The sequence below is a fragment of the Ornithodoros turicata genome, chromosome 6 (assembly GCF_037126465.1).
Source record: "Ornithodoros turicata isolate Travis chromosome 6, ASM3712646v1, whole genome shotgun sequence".
Classification (NCBI taxonomy): Eukaryota; Metazoa; Arthropoda; class Arachnida; order Ixodida; family Argasidae; genus Ornithodoros; species Ornithodoros turicata.
The window spans coordinates 41,853,693-41,875,031 of NC_088206.1; the positions used below are offsets into that span (position 1 = coordinate 41,853,693).

General features: G+C 46.1%; 1 protein-coding gene across 1 annotated transcript in view; it reads right to left on the reverse strand.

Moving 5' to 3' along the window:
• The window catches only part of LOC135397915 (uncharacterized), a 420,422-nt gene that overhangs the window by 209,162 nt on the left and 189,921 nt on the right, over positions 1 to 21,339 (reverse strand). The window contains exons 7-8 of the mRNA XM_064629413.1: positions 20,112 to 20,201; positions 16,159 to 16,410 (exon numbers count right to left, since the gene is read on the reverse strand). Coding sequence (XP_064485483.1) covers positions 16,159 to 16,410; positions 20,112 to 20,201 — 342 coding nt within the window. The remainder of the gene's footprint in view (positions 1 to 16,158; positions 16,411 to 20,111; positions 20,202 to 21,339) is intronic.

The window sequence follows — 21,339 nt, forward strand, 5'->3', positions numbered from 1 at the left end:
GCTTTTGTGCTTCAGTTTATGCAGATTTTCGACATAAAAACGTGCTTCATTCAGAGCACTCGGCCCCATACGGAGGGAGTTCATGTACACAAAGCCGGAACAGTTGTTCAGTTGGTAAAACCAGGAACGAATAGATGAAGCACATGGCTTTGGGGTTTAGGATCACAACAACGAGGGCGATGAGTTGCGGGTATGAACTTTAGAATTCATGCTGACACCGAGAGGGCAATGACGAACTCCGCGAAATGATGTTTCTGTAGAGTTCAGGAAGCTGCTGTTTCCAGATCCCGATATAGACACGAAAAACGGCCAAACGAAACGTCAAGCGTACGCCGTGTGTCGCGGCGTACACTTTCAGGTAAACAGGAAGCTAGAAGCAAACAGTTGCGTGAGTTAAATACTTTTCGCTCTCAGTTATTTTGCAATTTTTACTTTTTGCCCCATCGCTGTTACAGGCAGGACCACCAGCGTGCTATGGACCCACGAAAAGGCCCTCGGACAAAACATCTGAAGAATTTTCCAGGGGAGTTCTGTGAGAAATCAATTCTTAATTACCAGAACGCTGTTGGCGCGAAGCATTATGTGCAAGGACATGACATGTTTAAAGCCGAAAAGATCAGGAATGTTTTGCTACACCATTCTGTGGACGCAGTAGTAAATGCTTCTGTTGAGGCATCATTTACTCTCACAGAATAATACGCTGACACTGACTGTTTGCCCAGCTGGCAGAATATCACAATATTCATCTGCAGGAATCACAGGAGCTCGAAAGGCTGATTCGGTGACAAAGCTGTGTCAAACTGTGGATGAATGAGAGATCTAGAACGATAAGTGCTTCCCACTTTGGTTATATGATTAGAAGAAAAGCTCGTGCTGATCAGAATATTTTCGAAACGTTCTCACAGTACAAATATATGAGTATGGGGCAAGAGAATGAAGAACCAGCTATCCATAGCTACATAGAATAAAGGTGCACAGTTCTTTCCAGTGGGGCTCTGCGTGAACCCGGGGCGTCTGATCTTGGTGCATCACCAGACGGTTTGGTCTACCAGAGACACTAGTAGTTATGGGCTTGTTGAAGTCAAAACTCTGGCAAGCGCCAAGGACGCTTATATACAAACTGTAGATGCTATTGCGTGCAACATGTCCCCGCTTCTGAAGGACAGAAAATTGAAAGAAACACACAAGTACTACTTTCAGATACAGGGTCAGCTTACCTTGACGGGAACTTTGTGGTGTGATCTTGTAGTGGAATTGACTAATGCTGATGCTTGGGGTAGATGGTGCATACGAACTTGAACTTACGACGCTGGGACAAACATCACATACCGGTCAGAAAATGAAGAAACACGGTGATGGTTCCTTCCTCGTTTTGTCTGTCCGGTATGTTGTGTTTGTTCCAGCATCGTGAGTTCAAGTTAGCTTGTAGTGGACAGTGGCAGAGGGAGCCCATTTGTACAAAGGGTAAACTTTGATGAAGAATTGTGGAAGGTCACCATGCTTCCTGCACTACTGAAGTTCTACAACTCCACTGTGAACAAAAACAAATTTCTGCATCAGTGACAAATGTGTGAAACATTTTTCGGGTTTGAGTCCTTACGACTGCAAACCATTCCATTCATTTAGTTACAGACACGACTCGGAAACGCATACATGATCAGTGGATTCAACATCCCGCATACATATTCACATGTAGGATGGGAATCATTATGCATAGAACATGCAAACGTCCACAAAAATGAGCAAGTTGCGTAACAGTGCCGCATCTAGAATACGCATATGCTTGGCGTGATGTTTAAGTGAATGTGCTGGCTACAAAAGCTGTGGCACGTTGTCCATGTTCTGCCTTTTGCCACTTGTATTGAAGTGAGCGCCACATATTTTCTGATCTGGTTTAGGTTGTCACGTTTCTGGCAATGCTGTGTCTTGGGTAATGGCTTAAACCCACAGCTCACGGTGCACAGCATCGTTTGGAAAGCTGTAATAGGACATATCATTTTTCCTCGCTGAATTTTGCCTGCAGCATCGAACACAACACTGGTATTCACCACGAGGAGTTGCTGGTGCCATTGCAAGAAAATCAAATGTTTGTTGCGAAGTATAGAGGGTCACCAGCTGCAGGATAGAGAATTTGGAGTCACAGAAGAAAGACAACTTCTTTACATTATGAACCGTGTTTATTGTAGCGGCCGTTTCCTTCGGAACCCCAGTCCCTCCTCGGGACGCGCATAACCGAATGTCAGATTGCACCGCGTCAGGGTGCCAGACCACGCATGCCATGCGACGCCGCGAATTCCAAGAAATTTACTGCCTCGCGGGTTCACGTGATCGGTCTGGCACGGCGTGTATCTGTGAAGATGTGGGGGCCGCGAAGGAAGTCGGTTTTCGAAAAAGTAATAATGACAGCGAGCCTGTCGGCTGCTACAAGGGTCCCCCTCCTAGTGAACAAGTGAACGATAAAGAAAACACTAAACATTCATTGTTCAAACTACAAGGGGAAGACTTTCGTTCCCTTATAGCGTGAAATTGCGGAGTAGATATAGAACAACATGACAAAGTAAATCACGAATAAATACATGCTACAGTAAATTAAAAGTAAATACACGATGCAGTAAACTCGTATGAACGTCCATCAAATAGCGACACAGTGAAATGATATAACAAGAAATATTGCACTGCGTTATGTTAAGAATAGTTGAGTGTCACGATGCAAGGTATCAGCATGAAGTTGTTGGTCGTGGTGACCAATGCACACCGTGGGCGGAGGAGTCCCACGCGACGTGATCTCTATGTGCGGTGGCTTTAGCCTATCGACGGAGACAGTGTCTTTGTGACCGTTAATGAAAATGACGAAATACTTGTCCCGTCGGTGTATGACACGACATGGCCCGTCGTATGGTTGTTGCGATGGATTGCGGGTTGCATCGTGCTGCACGAAAACGCGTGTACACATGTTTTCATCAATGAACGCGGTGCGACGGTCTGGTTGTCGTGGGGTTTTCGGTTGAAGATCTTGTAGAGCGGACTGCAGTCGTGTGACGTAGCAGGTGGGGTACGGAACTGGGTCTGATGGTACGGGAACGAAACATTCGCCAGGTAAGCGAAGTGACGTTCCATAGACAAGTTCAGCCACGCTCCAGCCAATATCTCGCTTCAGAGCAGAACGGAGACCGAGCAACACGAGCGGCAATTGTTCCAGTCAGTGGAATTGATCCTCAATAGCTCAAAGGGACGCCTTGAGTTGTGGGTAAAAGCGTTCCGCCATCCCATTGGCAAAAGGGTGGTAGCCTGTCGTGTAGATATACTTTGTTCCTAGCGTCCTGCAAAGTGCTGAAAACAGACGGGATTCAAATTGACGTCCACTGTCCGTCGTTACTGTGGATGGAACGCCAAAGCGCGATATCCACCCCGACACGAAGGCTTGTGCTACAGTGTCGGCACTGATGTCAGGTATGGGCACGACTTCCAACTAGCGGGTGAAAAGATCGACCATCGTGTCAGCCAGATGATGGTAGAGGTCCAACCGTATCGATGTAAACTTGGTCAAATCGTCTGTCCGGTGGTAGGAAGCGTGACAAAGGCGCGACGGTGTGTCATTGCACTTCGGACTTTTGACAAGAAATACACGCACGTGTCCAGTTTCGAACACCAGTGTTGATACCCGGCCAGATGTAGCGTGTCGTGACTACGCTGCGTTACACGAATCCCGGGATGTGAAAGGGAATGCAGCGAGTCAAACACCTGGCGCCGGAATGCAGCAGGTACGAATGGACGTGGTGTTCCTGTCGACATGTCGCAAATGGGGTTTGTGCGGGCACAGGTAGAGCAACTTCCTGGTAGTTGGTGGAAGGTGAATTTCGAAAGGCTTCCAGCTCGGTGTCCTCACGTTGCGCTGCAGCCATGGCAGTGAAACCGACAGCGGGAGACGGGGAAGCAGCGATGGCGTTCACGTCGAGGCGCGATAATGCGTCGGCAACGACGTTGCTACTTCCGTCGATATGCTGGATGTCGGTGGCGAATTCGCTCACGAAGGAGATGTGGCGAAGTTCTCGTGGTGAATGATTCGAACTGCAGGACTTGATGGCAAATGTGAGGGGCTTGTGGTCAGTAAAGATGGTAAACTGACGCCCCACCCCCACCCCCACCCCAGGAAATGAAGGTAATGCTTGACAGCCAGATAAACTGCGAGCAATACGGGGCCGAATGCGCTGTATCTGGTTTCAGCAGGTTTCTGCTTCTTGGAGAAAAATCTGAGTGGTTGCAAATGTCCATAGTCGTCTAGTTGGTGGAGTGCGGCCCCGACAGCTTTGTCCGAAGCGTCAACCATGAGACACGTTGGTGTACCGGGGGGAGGGGGGGAGGGTCAAACGAACTGCATCGGAGAGGGCTTGTTTTGCTTGGCCCAACGAATTTTCGCACCAGGGTTCTATTCCACGGCACTGGTTGGATTGCGTGAGCCAGTCAAGAGGTTATGAAGAGGCTGGAGAATTTGGGCACAGTCAGGAATGAACCGTCGGTAGAAGTTCACAAGTTTCTAGAATTCTCGCAGCTTTCGACGGGTTGGCGGTAGGGGAAAGTCTTTGATAACGTCGAGTCTCTCTGGCAGCGGTGTTATGCCGTGTCGATCAATGTGATGGCCAAGGAATTCCAGTGCCTGTACGTCGGAGGTGCACTTAGCGGCGTTGATCACTACGCCATTGTTCTGCAGTCACTGGAAAACCAGTCGAAGGTGATGTTCATGCTCTTCGACCGCTTCGGCCTGTTGTACGGCCGAATCCTTGCATATTGGCGACCATGTTTCTCAAGTGTTCCACAGTGCTCTGTTGTTGCTCGACGTTGGTCGTAAGTGCTGCGATGGAATCGGACACTTGCACAACCTGTTGAAGAGGTGGCGTGTGTAAGGCACCGGAGCTTGAGCTCCACGCTGCGGCTGCGTCGACAGACGCTATCGCATATGTTGACTGCGGTACCTTCGGCGGGTTCGGTGTCACCAGGCATTGCGATGTGTTGTTGTCGAAGGAGCGAACACGACGAAGTAGAAATCGGAAGGAGCTAGGCGAAGTGGAGTATCAAGTATCACAGGGCGGACGACGATGAGCAGAGAAGCGTGTAGAGAAGGTGCACAAGTTCGAAGTCCGGAGTCACCAATTTATTGCGAAGTATAGAGCGTCAAGAGTTTCAGGATAGAGAATTTGGAGTCACAGAAGAGAGAAAACTTCTTTACATTATGAACCGTGTTTATTGTAGTATCCTCTTCCTTCGGAGCCTCAGTCCAGACAGCCTCCCTGGAAAGCGCAAACCGAGAGTCATGTTACACGGCTTCCGGGAGCCAGACCACGCATGCCATGCGGCCCCGCGAGTTCCAAGAAATTGTCTGCCTCGCAGGTTCACGTGATCGGTCTGGCACGGCGTGTGTCTGTAAGATGTGGGGGCCGCAAAGGAAGTCGATTTTCGAAAAAGTAATAATGACAGCGAGCCTGTCGGCTGCTACATGTTATTTTAACGTGACTGTTACGAAGTGAGCCTGCAGGGCACATGCGGGTAAAACTAACACGAGTTATGAAATGCAAGTGGAGTCAGCTTGTTGTCCCTTGAACACAAGGTTAGAACAGGTTTTTGTATAAAATTTGGGAATATTTCTTCCAGGCACCACACAGTACTGTGTTATCCTTGTGCATAGTTCTTTACTGCGCCCACAGCGTTTTCGTGTTCTAGAATAGATTTTTCACAAAAACCAATTGGAAAATTTTTCAGATGTTTTGTCCAAGGGCCTTTTGGTGGGTCCTTAACAACCTCGAGGCCCTGCCTGTAACAGCGATGGGGCAAAAAGTAAACAGGTAGGAAAATTAATGAGAGTAAAAAAAGTATTCAACTTTAGAATTCGTGCCGAAACTGAGATTGCAATTACGAACTCTGCGAAATGATGTTTGTGTTGAATTCAGGAAGCAGCTGTTTGCAGATTCCGATACAAACGTAGAACGGTCAAACGAAATGTCAAGCGTACGCCGTGTGTTACGGCGTACATTTCTCTGTATGAATTACGTACAGCTGCTACGTGCGGTAAACAGGAAGTTAGAAGCAAACAGTTACGTGAACGAACACAAACAAAAAGTTGTGTTAATACCCGCAACTCATCGCCCTCACTTTAACAGCAGCAGATCAGAAATTTTTAATGACTCGCACAAAGTAATGAGCTGCTGGAAACGACAAAAATAAATACAAAATACAAAAAAATCGTTGCTGTTGGTGTTTAACACGGCGAGATTTGGTGTTTCTTATAAGAAAAATACGACGCGCAGCAGTTGTTTATTCTTGCGTGAAGTTTGCAATCATGATGATGGAATGATATTTTATCTTATTTGAATCATTAGTGACCCCCTATTTAGTGAATGGTAGTGTGGTTATGAAAACTGGTTTGTTTAAAAATGATAAGAGCTACAGGGTGTAGCGAATGCTGTTCTCCTTTTACACTCTGTAATATTTCTTGTGAAATATTTATATGCAAGCAAACAAAAGTACAAAGAAATGAATCTCATTCTGTGTTATAATTGCTGCACGCTGTTCTTGGATGTATAGGCAACATGCATTCCTGAGATGCTGTGTTTCTTTTTTGCTTTGGGACGGTCGACTGGCGATATCGTATTACATCCGGCGCGAAGGCCTATTGTTTCGCATTGGCATATGCGTGTTCCCCGTTTTGACGATGGCTCGATAATTATTGACGTGAGGAATAATATGAATTTATGTGGCTGTGAATAGACCTCGGGTTTTTGCTCGTTGTGAGGCACTACAAATGTGTGAGCGTGCGTGCGCGTTTGTGCAGCTGGGACCCCACTTGACAAGTAAGTTCAATGTGTTTGACTTCAGTGATATTGCCGATATTGCCGTATATTATGCCGACTGTGATTTTTTTTTTTTTTAAATAAGGTTTATCGCATTTTCAATAGGGTAGACCGCGCTGCACATGATATATGCTTTCTCCAAGCAGCTTGCTTTATATTCTTATCGAATCGCTCACGCCTGTATAACAAATTGAGAAAGCAGATGTGAATGGGTGTGTTCCTCAGGTTGTGTGTTTGCCACACAAGCTTAATTTTTGCGAATATTGTATTATTCTGTTTAATAATTTTCTGGTGGTAGAAAATGTGTTTTGTCATGCTTTACACTTTGCTATTCGAGCAGAAGTGCGTGTAATTTCTTATTTTTCAATGTCGCTCGTTGTGTCTGTGTTGTGTGTGTGTGTGCAACTGTGACCCCACTTAACCAGTAAGTAAATTGTGTATGCCTTTTCGTGTGACTCGAGTGATAAATTTATGTGGTATTGCATGAAATGTTGGTTTAAAAATAAGGGTTGTTGCACTTGCATAGCAGTGGCTTCTTATTGCAATTTTCGCCCGTAGAAAAAAATCAGCGTATATCGTATTATGCTGTGCGAGTAGAAGTGATTTTCCCAATTCGATTTGTGTACCCTTGTCCTGTGCTTTCTTTACACAGGGACGACGCGACTGTGTATGTAGCATTATGCAATAATTATCTGATAGCAGAAATGGGTGCCTTTTTCTCCGTTTATTAGCATGTGCTTCGTTTTTTTTTTTTTTTTTTGCAGTTATAGCTATTCAAGCAAAAGTACGTGTAATTTTTCATGGCTCTTTTTCTTTCACTGCTAAAGCAGAAGAAAATCACTTGGTAATAAAGCTGAATAGTGTTCTATCACGGAAAGTGGGTTTGTTTGTTTTTGTTTGTTTGGTTGATTTTGTTGGGTGCTCGATGAAGTAAGCAGTACTTAATCTTGCAGTTATGGGTATTTGAGCAGAAATGTTGATGTCTGAGCCAGGAGTAGAAATTCCAATAAAGCACCTCTTCTTGTGCATTCCTGAGCTGCTGTGTGCGCGCGCGTGTGTGCTTTTTTCTTGGTTTGTGACGTCATCATGGCATGTTGGGACTTGTTTAGCAGTGTTACGATTTTACCCGCCGCTAGTATCTTGTTGTTATCTTGTGCTAGCCGCGTAGCGATGTGTGGTGACTCTGCGATTATTCCTGAGGTCTTAAGCCTTTTCCCTCATCGCTTAAGTGAATTTGTGTACCCTTGTCCTGTGGTTTCTTTACGCAGGGACAATGCGACTGTATGTAGCATTATGCAATAATTATCTGATAGGAGAAATGGGTGTTTTGTCAGTTGATGGTAGTTTGTTAGCTTTAATATTTGAAGTCATAGCTATTTTGCTATTCGAGCAGAAATGCTGGTATCTGACGGTTTAACGCTGAGGGTAGAAATTCCTGTCTGAGATGAATCTGCATTTCACTGTAATTTGTTTCATTTAAGTAATGTTATTGAAATTCCATAGCCACTGTGAACAAAAAGGGATGGTTGTGTGCATGCTCATGGAAGCGACTTGCATGTCGGAATGACATGTGATGAGAGCGCGAACTTTGCGCTCAGGTGCGGCAATGGTGTAGGCGGACGGAGCATTACGTGAAGCCAAGGGCAAGCTGCGACCTTGAACATGCAGAGCGAGTTATTTTTAGGCTATGACGACTCCTCGCACCCGTGCATGTTGGGGCATGCAGCGAGATCGCCGCTATATAAGTGGGGAGGATGTGTAAAGAGGCAGCAGTCTTCGCATCGCTTCGGGAGTGTGCGGAGCTCGCTTCAAAAGTAAGTATTTTTCATCCACGCTCTGTGGTGCACGTTTTCTTAGTGTTTCTTCTTTTTTTTTCAGTTGTTTGTTCTGCTTTTTTGATCCTCATGATATCATGGATGATGAGCCATTGGAAGAGAATTTACCATCTTCTCCAGACATTTCACCTGCCACATTGCATGCTCACGTCGAGCGATCACATCCCTATGTGGACATTTCCTTCCTGCCTTTCTTTCAAACTGATAGCGCATTTCGAGGTATCGTCAAAGCGTTTGTGCTATTGGCATCTGTTCACGATCAGGGAGTAGAGGACTTGCGACAATATTTAATGAACCACCTCCACAATATAATTGCTATTTTGCGAGCACAAAGAATACCCTTTAGGTTTTGCATTTGTTCTGACTTTCTAATGATGAAAGAAAATCGAGGGGATGTAACCGCACACATAGTTCATTTTATGGCGCTTGCTCGCGAAGTTCACAGCGACGGAGCTATCACAAATACTTTGACGGATGTGATTCAGGAATCCACCGGGCGCATTGAAAATTACCAGCGCGAGGGCAGTGGGTTTGTATCCACTGATGTCCAAAAAGTTCAAATGTGTATTTCCGCTGTGAAAACTAAAAAGTTTGAATGCGAGGGTGCACTTCCCACAAATTTGGCTAAATGCAGGAACGTGTTAACGAATATCCATTTACCAGCACGCAAGGAGGGTGAATGTTTTAAATACAATACACTCGCTCTCCTGCATCCACAGGAAAGGAATTCGTGGAAAAAATGTGAAAATTATGCAGCAGATTACTGGTGGCCGACCCGCTTCCCTGTATCATTCTCTGATCTGGACGAGTTCGAAGAGAAAAATAGGATATCTGTGTACGTGTACGCGTACGTCCATCAGGGAGTGCACGTGTCACGACCCTCAAAATTGGAAAGCGAAAAGAAAATTCACTTATTGGAAGTTGACGAGCATTCTTTCGGAATTAAGTCCCTCGAGCGTTTGTTGACGAGAAAGAACACGCGTTTCGTATGCGAACGTTGCACTCGCTCTTTTAATGAGGAAAAGAGCATGGCGAAACATCGATGCCTTTGCGCGGACGTGAACGAAATCCTATTAGAATTTTGTGAACCCGGAGAAAATTTTGTAGAATTGTACTAAAATACAGTACATGCAGCAGTACAACTACGTCGTTGCGTTGGACACGGAGAGCGTACTCGCACCCAGTGATGTTGCCATGCAACGTCACATTACCTCTAGCTTCTGTGCTGTGCTTGTGCGCACCCACGACTCAAAGGTGATGTGCATCAGGACACACCATGGGGAAGATGCTGCGAGGCAGTGCGTGAGAGCATTGATGGAAATACGGGATGAGATGATCGCCCTGAACACTTGCCCCGCCCCAATGGTGCTGAATGATGAGCTATACGCTGAGCACAGAGCTGCTACCCACTGTGCGTACTGTAAACAGGAGTTTACCGAAGATCTACCCCGTGTCCGGCATCACGACCATTCAAAGCATTGTAGTGCGGGCGAGACAAATTATATCGCGACATTGTGTAACCCCTGTAACGTCGCGTGCACGACGAGGGAAAAATTGCCGATCATGGTACACAATTTGTCTTACGATTTGGCCGGGCTGCTGCGGGAATTTCACATTCTTGGGTGGAAGCGACCTCCCTTCATTGTGGCCAGCTCCATGGAAAAAATCCGTTCGTTCGAAATTGGCACCTTCCTGTTTAGAGATACCATGCAATATCTAAATTCGTCACTGGGGGAGCTCGTGGAAACCGTCAAATCCATGGGTGGTGCAGAGGCATTCCAATGTTTGAAGCAGGCATTTGGAAACGACTACGAAATTTTGCTTCGTAAAGGTGTATTCCCGTACAGCCATGTCAGTTCTTTTGCAGTGTATGATGAATTGGCCTTGCCAGAAAAATCCTCCTTTCGAAACGATCTCACGGGGGAGGATATAAGTGAGGAAGACTACCAGTATGCGTTGCTCGTATTTGAACATTTAGGATGCTCAAATTTGAGAGATTATAATGCACTGTACTTGAAAACGGATGCCTTATTACATGCGGACGTGATGCAGCACTTCCGACGTCTGTGCTACAGCGCGCGCGAATTGGAATTGCTTCATTGTGTTTCTCTGGCATCCTATTCGTGGCAATGCGCTCTAAATTACACGCAGGCAAAATTGGAGTTAAAAATCGATGAGGACATGTACAGAACCATCGAATCGGGCGTTAGAGGCGGGGTCTCTCAGGCGAGCAGGCGTCATTTGCAGGCTAACAACCCTCTTTGTAGTGGCTATGATCCCGATAAATAGGAGGTGTATATATCATACATAGATTGCAACAATCTTTACGGATTCAGTATGATAAAGCACCTCCCCGTTGGTGATTTCAAATGGGTCGAGGATTTTACCTCCGTGGATTTTATGCGTCACCCCACTGATTCAGACGTTGGCTACGTGTATGTATGTGACTTGGAGTATCCAAAATCTATCCACGCACTGACACGGTACTTTCCCCTGGCTCCTGAGAAGGCAGTCGTCTCAAAGGAATGGCTCTCGCCATTCCAGCGAGGGCTTCTCGAATAATTAATGTATCAGCCTGCTAACAGCAAAAAGCTGTTGCTTATGTGCAAGGACAAAGTCGAGTACGTCGTTCATTACACGCTGCTCGCACTCTATTGTAGATTAGGCATGAGGGTGACAAAAATTCACAGAATTCTAAAATTTCGCCAGGTGCCATTCCTGCGTCCCTACATTGAGGACAATGTTGCCAGACGTGTTGCCTCAGGCACGACATTCGAAAAAAACTTCTACAAACTCTCAAATAATGCAGTCTTTGGGAGAACACTTCTAAATAAATTTAACATATTCGAGTAGTCGTGATATTCGAGTAGCCTTCGATGAGGAGACGGCGAGTCGCCTCGGGAGTCGAGCGGAATGCGTGAGGATGGAAATTTTGTCCCCTGATTGTGTCATGTACGAAATGCGCAAAAGAAAAGTGCGATGCGATTTCCTGCTCCAGATTGGGTTTACGATTTTGGAACTGAGTAAATTAACCATGTACTCATTCTACTATGAAACCTTGCTGAGTAAGCTCACTTGTCCGGTGATTACCTGTTACTCTGACACGGATTCTCTGATCCTTGGCCTGTTCTGCAAGGACTACGAAGATCAGTTACGAGCGATTGCCGACGACCACTTAGATTTGTCTTCCTTCGATCGGGATCATCCACTGTACAGTGAAAAGAATCATGGAAGGCTTGGGGCTTCAAAAGCGAAACTTGTAGTGTACCTATTGAGGAAGTAGTCTGTTTAAAAGCTAAAATGTACTTCATCAAATTAGCTGGAGGAAGGCAAATTGCAAGAGCTAAAGGGGTCAAAAAGAATATTGTACGCAAGCACCTCCTCCATGAGACGTACTGCAATACCTTGTTCAATCACATGAGCGTATCGAATGAACAAGTTTCAATCGTTGGAAAGAAACAGTGCATGTACACCATGAGAAATGTGAAAAGAAGTCTGATGGCGTACGACGACAAACGATACCTCTACAATGACGTCGACTCCTACCCATATGAAAGCTGCGAATATGGTAAGCTTGAGTGTATGACGGAGATAGCGTGATTTAACTGGGCATTCTTTCTCTCCTCAGATAATGCAGAAGATGAGAGGGAGTAGCGTCAGTTGGACCAGTGGAAGGATATGGTACCTCGTTCTCTTCTCGCTCGTCTCATGCACGCTGGCGCTGGAGCCCTGCAACTGAAGACGCATGAAGCTCGAGAAGGATAAGCACACCTACTCGCATGAATGCCCTGGTGATATCTTGACTATCACAGATTGGCATGTGGTACCTATGTGGTCCGACATTAAGCTGGACAAGAACGCTACTGGATCGCTGCACACGTGCCTTCAACTACTGGACGAGAGCGTCCAGTGCACGTGGAATGTGTCAACTCACGGAGGATGAAGCTTTTCTTAGCCGCTGTCCCAGAGGCACCTACATGATTTGTCACTTCCGAGGAACCATGCCCACCATCAAAGGAATCAATCTCTCCAAGACAGCCATGATGTACTCAATAAACATTGCAATGTGTTCCTTTTGTCTGTCTAAGATAGAGCCATAGCGAGGTCACTGGGTTGGCCGATCAGCTGTCCTAGCCACTCAGCGCGAAGTGGATGGATCAATCAGCAATCAGTAGGTTTGGAGGGGTCAATTTGCATGAAGTGGGCGGAGCCAAAAGGGGGCCTGTCAATCAAAGTGGTGGGGTCATTTTGAACCAATCAGTGTGAAGCGGTGGAGCCAAAAAGGGGCCTGTCAATCAAAGTGGGGCCACCAACCAGAAGGATTAGAACTGGCTTGTGTTGGATTAGAAATTCCTAGAATTCTAGGAATTTCTAATCCAACACAAGCCAGTTCTAATCCTTAGATTAGAAAAAGGATGTTCTTATAGCGGTCCCCTCTATACTACTGTTGTCGTGATTCTGAAACTTAAAGCCACGTGCTACATCTATTCGCTTGTAGTTTTGCCAACTGAACAACTGTTCAGTTGGTTCTGTACTGAACAGGACAGGTAATAAAGTACTGAACACTTACTCTTTGGACACAAAACAGCTTTTAATTGTTGATGACCGATCTCTTCCTCGGCGGCAGTTGTATTCGTTCGTCCGTTCCGTACTGAAAGAGCAGAGTGGAGAAGGAAAACCAAAACCACTTGGGTTTCTCTCTCTCCTGATATGCAGATGCTCCCATACTGCACCAGGGCGCTAGACTTCATGGGATTTCCTGAAGTCCTCTATTCACTTGGGAGATCACCAAGGCTGCAAATGAACCGGCCCGCTTCTGGTGGCATTGAAGGCACCAATATTACAAGTATGCCATGTAGGGTTTGCTCAGAAATTTGGTAGGAATGTACTGGTAATATCAATTCAGTAAACATTAGACGCTGGGACAGGTTTAGAGAGTCATCGGCGAAGACGACGAAAGCAACACCATGGACAGACAAGGAACGCTAAACTTTTTATCATATGATTAAAAGTTGATTATGACCCAGGCAAAAATCTGGACTGGTTCCAGAATGGTTCCATTTGAATCTGGACTGGTTCCATTTGAATGTGGATGGTTCCCGAATGGTTCCAGTTGAATCTTGGTGGTCCCAGCTGGATTCGCAAGTGGGGTTGCTGGTTCCACATTGGTGAAATCAGTGGTACCACTCTGGCCTCAAATGGTTCCAGAACTTACAGTGGGAGCCTCACAGGTATCATTTTGTTCCCACAATGGTCAATTGAACCACTTTAGATTCCAAGCTGGGCAGCTTCCCCCTTTGAGATCCGTTATAGGGGAAGTAGAGTCCACTCTTGCCATATACCCTTCTGTTTTTTTTTTTTTTGCTTTTTAGCCATTATTTTGATGTATTTTAGCACACGTATGATCTATATTTCTGGTTTTTTTATCTGTTTACGTCTTCGATAAAATATATGCTGTAACTTCAATTCGTGCTCATATTCTCATCTAAAGGCAAATGCCATAAAATGTACCAGCAAAATGCCAAAAGACACAATCCAAAGATGACACACTCCGCCAAATAATTAGAAGAACTAAAAAAGAGGTAATTGCACGGGCTGACCCAAAGCAGGTGTAATAATTATGAGGGCGCTCCGGTGCGGCGGGAGGCTTTCAATTCAAATTCCAACGGCGGGCCGCGAGAGGGAGCAGAGAGAGCGCGTCAGTTGGAACTTGACGCGTCGTTGCGAGGTCGTTTTTTCTCTTCGGTTGCCGTGGCTGATATCGGGCATCTCCTGTGCACTATTTACGTGGTTTTAGTGCGTTTTCTAAGACAACGTGATGACAATGAGTCATGTGAAACATATTGGCGATATCTCGGAGAAGTTTCGACGCTAGGAAGACACAGCGTCCGCAGAAGAACCGGACGATGAAACGCCAAACGGACTGCACAGAATGCTTCTTCCGATTTTAAGAGGTATAAGTGCTTACCGTGGTGCTTCGATTACTACTGATTATGTGTTTTATTTCAGGAGCTAGAGGAACCTGAGAAACATGGTTAAGACGAGTATAACGATTAGGATCGTTTGGTGAAGAGGAAAATGGTACATGCCGCGACCTACATGGACGGAGGTGTCATCGTCTCTGAGAAAATACAGGTGTGAGGTGGTCAACAAAACGCCATGTTCCCTGTTGTCCGTGAGTGCATCGCAAATTCAACACAAGCACATGCCTCGTCTGAACGCAGTGAGTGATTACCCGTGTGCGACTTAGTACGTGAGAGATGTATCGATTATTTCTTTATAATTAGTGTATGCTCATAGCAGAATAAACAATATTTACTTCAACAGTATGTGCTTTTCTACGCATTACTTTCGGTCATGCATTTAGTGGTCCCATCTGCTAAGTGGTCGGATCCGAGACCACTTAGCAGAGGGGACCACTGGATAATTTCCATTGGTTCCACTACAAGTGGTACCACCGTGAAACTGGTTCCACTTTTAACTGGTCCCAGCCATTGAATGGTTCCACATTCCAAGTGGTTCCTGTCCGATAATCCACTTCGAAGTGGTCCCACTCCAGATTTTTGCCTGGGGATTAAAGGTTGAAACTTCGACGTTCCCTGACTGTCCTTGTGTTACTCTTGTCGTCTTCACTGTTGTCACGTATCAACCGGCCCAGCTCGTGTCCTAGTTCGAGAGTCATCGGCTGTTACAGGTCAGGGGCAACAGTTTTCTACCACTAACGTAAGATAAACTATACGAGTAGAGAGACCAATGATAACGCCGCGACCGTTCATGAAGCTTGGGTTGAATTTCTTTTTTAACTGAGGGGTCGCGCGGGCCGTCACTTCGGCACCCCTGCGCTAGAGAATTGGTAAGCATTATTTTTATGTATGTTTATTTATTTATTTATGTCAAGTTCATTATGTGCGATTATTATATTCACAATAAATTTTATGTTGCCGAGGCAAACATCATTCTTCTTTCTTAGTAACTTAACACCCGTAAAACGCTGTGGAGGCTGTCACATAGCGCGCACGTTTCCATTGATTGGTAGTAAAACACAACGCAAAATCGTCACTCCAGCGTGACCTGCTGCATAGCACCCGTAAACACCTTTTTCCCACTCCCCCAACTTGGCACTCCTTTGCCATTGGCTTGCTCCACAAAAAAGTTCAATATCCGATCCTTCGTTCTCTGCGTCTTTCCAGGACCCAGCTACCAATTTCTAACATACTGATTTTCAGCATACCTTCGAGCAAGCATTTCCCCAAACGTCCCCAACTCCACCAAGCCCTGGTTACGCCCAGATCTTGCGCCATCTAAATGTAAGATACAGAGATAACGTCCCAACCCAATACTGCCACTTGAGTAAACACTGCAAACATGACGTCGGAGTAGCCAGTTCTCTCAAGCCCGATGTGACGTTTCTCTTTCAGAAGGTCCAATAATTTTCACTCTAATTGATATACGGATGATTGACAATAACATATAATAAATACCGGACGTGGATGTCGACGCTCGGACCATCGTAATATCTCGTGTAGTCGTTGCGGTCGTCTCAAGTGAAGGAATTTCGTGCACTGTTCTCGTAACTGCTAGCGGTAATCTGTCAGTGGCCGTCGGTTTTTCGTACGAAGTGGGTGCGCTTTCCGTGGTGCGCCTCGTGTACGCTTCCCCTTTCTCGTTGTCGTCGGAGCGCCTGTTGTCGACTGCACTCCTGCGCCGTGGGGGCTTTGCTCCAGCGTATGGACCTGCACAGCACGTCCCGTTAGGCGAACTGATACGCATTCTTCTGGGAGTATCTCTGGGCGTGAACACATTTCATGCAAGCTTGCAAAACTCGTAGACTTTTAATCAGAACGGGTGCATGGTACAGGAATGCCCCCCGTCATTAGATTCAAAATCACTGCTTTCAGTAAGAAAGTTTGCCAAATTGTGGGTCGCGACCCCTAAGGGGGTGGGGGGTGATAGGTTCAGCGGAGGTCGCGAAGCGATTGACGAACTCGATAAAGGGACAGCAATAGCTTCTGCTGAAGCCAGTTTCCGAATTTTGGACAGGGTTCGGCAGGGCAGTACACGCTCTTGACTTGAGTAGTAAAGCTATGAGTGTGCTTCTTCCCTTTGCCGTGACACACTTGTCGAAGCTCAAGAGTTGCTATGCCGCAACTCCGCCGTTGTTTGGAGGAACTGTGCTCACAAGCCAGGGGCTGATCTAGGCCCTCGGTTTGGGAGGGGGCGGTTCCTTTGTCGGGGCGAGCGCGTAGTAGGGGAGTGGAGAGGGGGAAATCCCATGTATAAACTGACGTTTTTTTGGGGGGAAGGGGCGATCGCCCAACCGCCCCCACCCTGGATCCGCTCCTGTCACACGCTGACTTGAAATATTAGGAACAGTCTTCCCTGCTGGCCAGCGTTTTCCCCCCTCTTTTTGCGATGCTCCTATTGAAGAATCCCATCAGCGATTTTCTGATGGTTCATCAGAGCCTGTATTTGGGACCAATCAGACCAACAAGTCTGATGGATTGATGGACCATCAGAATGTCTGGTGGTTTGACGGCTCCACCACAAACTGTGGTGGCTTAATGGTACATCAGAACCGTTATGGGTCGATGGGGCCACCAAGCCATATAAGTGGCGTAGTAATGTTTAATAAAAAAACTGATCTCGGAGGAAATGCTAAAACATTTATTTACTTGAAGCACAAATCAATATGCACAGCTTAATCTTTAAGCAGCTTCAAGATGCTGGAGCACGAATCTTTTTGTGAGATAACTATTGTACATCTAGCGTATTTTCTCTTTTCTTGTGCTCCTCTGCATCGCGTATCCCTTGGCTCTGCACATCGCATCTGAAGACACTTGAATAACACACAAATGTACTAGAACAACACTTGCTAACAAGTGACGAGACCTACCAGAGTACACGTAGATGTCCTAATGCATATACAAACATAACTGAACCACTCATAACTGAACTTCGACATATACAGGTGCTGCAACGTAATTTTATTTCAAGCTATTTGTCCCAGCAATGATCTGCAGTGTTATAAGAATCACTGCAACAGAAAACTAGGTGTAGAACAACTACAGGGACTTCCCGGCATATAAATCAAGAGAGAACTGACTTTCATCTTTCATCGTTCATATAAATCAGGTCTCACTACAAACCGGAGTCCAACATTAATCGTAGAAAATAACACCAAACACTATTAAACGGGCGTATTTGAAGAGAAATGTTTGTCAACATGCATGTCAGTTACTAATACGCTAATCGTTTGCGAGGAAATTTAAGCAATGCAGCATATCGTATTAACGTGCGGAAGAAGGACTAGAGCATCAATAGGTGAAAACAGAGAAAGTTGTCCAAAGCGAATCGAAATCGGCTGCTGTGTTAACCAACAGAGCGACGAATATGCAGTGTTAACGACATAGAGGGGTCTGTATAACGACGAAAATAAGTCTGAATTGCAAAATGCTGACAGGAAAATAAATGCATAATACAAGCTAAACCAACCTCTTTCGTTACGTATCTCTTACCAGTGCATAACGGCCACATATGGCGTTTGCAATGCGAGGCGTAATGCTCACTGGCCTGATCTGTGCATTCCACGAAAATTCAAATATAGTCTCAAACACCCGCTTCAATTGCACTTAGGACAAAAGATATCGACAACGTTTACCACACAACAAGATCTACGTAGCGTATCCACTTTTAGTGTGAGACGCGCCGCTCCGACTTGTTTCCATACTCCGCGGTGTTGTTGCTTACTTGCATTTCAAACTGAGGCCTGTAGTCCTTACTTACAGACGATCCTCACTTACTTATTTACAGGCAGTTCTTACTTACAAACTTAGACGATCAAGGACTTGTAGTTCTATATGTAAGAATGTAGGAGGCTGGAGGCTTCACTACAGGAGGCTGGAAACTGACAGATGCGTGTACATTTTCCACAACACGAATGCAACAGTCATCCTCAGTGTATACGTTGACGATATCCTAATGTTAGCGAACAATCAGCATGTGCTCAACAAGGCTATTGGAGCTCTCGGGAAAACGATCGACTTGAAGGACCTAGGTGATCCAAAATACATCCTTCGCATAGAAATCAATCATGATAACGTCTCTCGGAAGATAAGTTTGAGCCAAGAGAAACACATCTCAGAGACTATCGCCAAATTCGGCATGCAAGATTGTAAGCCTGTCAAAACGCCTATAGTGAAAGGACATTCCGTGACATCAGGACAAACGAGCAAAGATTTCCCTGACACAAGTTACGACTGTGTTGAAACCCAAGAGCAAAGGGATTCACACGTACCCTATCAACAACTCATTGGAAGTCTAATGTACTTGGTAGCTGCAAGACAAGACACAGCTTTTGCTGTAAGCTGTCCGAGCCAATTTAATAATAGCTATACTCACTTGCACTGGAAAATGGCCAAACGAGTGTTTCGCTATTTGAGCGGCACCAAAAAGACCGGAATAACATACACCGCTTCCGGCTTACCAATTGTTGTTTACACAGACGCTAGCTGGAACGAAGATGAGACGAGAAAATCCAAGAGCGCTTATGTGTACGTGTTGTCAAAGGGTGCAGATAACTGGAAATCCTCAAAGCAGCGGGTGATTGCATTTTCTACATGTGAAGCGGAATATCTGGCACTCATCGAAGGCATAAAAGAAGGCAAATGGATAAAAATGTTTTTGGCCGAACTTGGATTTGAGAACGTAGATGGGTAGAAATCCAGCGAACTGGTAGAGATGTAGGAAGGGAGTTGCCTCAGGACAGAAGCCGCCGATATTTCGAACAGAGACTGTTCTTCTGGGCACCGTCCTCATCATTGGCATGGTATTTAAAGGGTTAGGTGTGACGTGTTTAAAGGTTCATGCGAATTGTAGGTCAACAGCCCGGAGGGAAGAAAGGTTCCGTACGGGCTTCTACAGCCGGAGTGAATGGCTGCTTTGTTAGAGTGTGGAGGGGATTATGTGAACGTTGTGATCTAGGCTACAGACCGGTTACAGAAAAATGGAAGGTTCACGAACACGTGGACGAAACGGGACAACAGGCAAGAATTGGCAAGCATAGCGAAAGCAAAGCGAATCTTTCGCTATGCTTGCCAATTCTTGCCTGTTGTCCCCGAGAGGCAGGATTGAAAGTCCGTCAGAACTCTGTGATGGTACGTCAGAATGGTTTTGTGTGTCCGACAGTATCTCCGATGGACGATCAGAAAGCCGTCTGAAGTTTTCTTCAATAGGGATGGTTTCTAACCCAGCGGGTTCACTCTGACGTGAGTGCCAAATAACATTTCAGGGTGAGACTTGTTTACTACGGTTCACGCAATGCAATCGGAAAGCTGGTGGAGTCGCGAAAAGACACACATCGCGACACTATATTTTGTATTTTTGAGTTTGGGAAGCACTGCAGTTAAGACCTGACCTTCGTAGCGTCCGCGCTTACCTGGGAGATGTCCCTTCCTGTAGCCGGGCGCTGAGGTTACCTTACCCTCTTTACTTTCGCCGTCCACAGCCATAGCAGAGTGCCTTCGTCCTGTGACAACATTGGCATCACGAAATCATGTTGAAGTAGCTGTCCTAGGACACGTCATTTCACTGCCGCATTAATTAAGTGTGACGCTCCTAGCTCTTTTCCGCGTACGGCTGCGGGTATCTAGGCTGGGGAAGGAAGAGCGTAGCAAGCCCTGCATACCTGTTAAGAAACCTGAAATTCTGGGATGAGGAGATGTTCGTGTTATGGACGAATGACATAAATCGTACGGAACATATCTAAAACGTATGTGAAAAGGGATTTAATACGTCGGCTATCTTCATGAAGTCCGCATTTCTTAGTTATCAATTAAGTACTCTGCTGCACCAAGATACAAGATACAGATCAAATGTGTCGCCAGGTCACGAAGATTCCTTGTTGCGCATCTCTACGCGAATCTGCTGCTTCCTGCTCATTGGAGGCTGTGTACTAACTGTACACAGCCTCGAACATGGCGTTCGAAGAGGAATAGTGCGTGGTGGGCGCTCAGATTTCGGAGAAAAAGCAATCTGTTGTGTAAAACTAGAATCGGCGAACCGATTAGCGCGGCCGCGAACCACACTAGTTGGATCCAAAGAGCTGATATCCCGCGGACCTCCTCGATGTCTTCAATTCGCCATTTCGCAATTTGCCACTCTATGTGTCACGAGAGGCTCTTGGTGCAAACGCGTAGGCCCTGAGGTACAGCTCTCTGCAACGTTAACTTTAACACAGCGACGGCTGGCGGAGCCAGAGCCGTATATAGGGAGAGTTTGGCCATTCTTTGATCTTTTGCCGCCGCGAGGGAGGAGCTTGTCGACACGTCAAACGCGTCGCTTTCCGGCCGATGAGTCGGCTAAAGCGAACTAAAGCCAAGCTGAGCCAAGTCAAGTCAGGGTCGACAGCAGCACCGTAGGAAGAGACGCCATTATGCGACTTTTCGTCTGACCGGCGTGCAGTGTTGGACATGTAGGCAGCTCTAGTGCTGTGTCTCCGGCCCTTGGCGGTCAACATGGGGTTCTGCGTGGCTGTGAACTGCACCAATTCGCGTGCGAAAGGCTTCCGCATGTACAAGTTTCCCAGAGACCCCAAGAGAAAACGCATATGGGACGAAAAGACAAAACGTGGTGGCGGCTGGAGACCTAATGTGAACAGCGAGCTG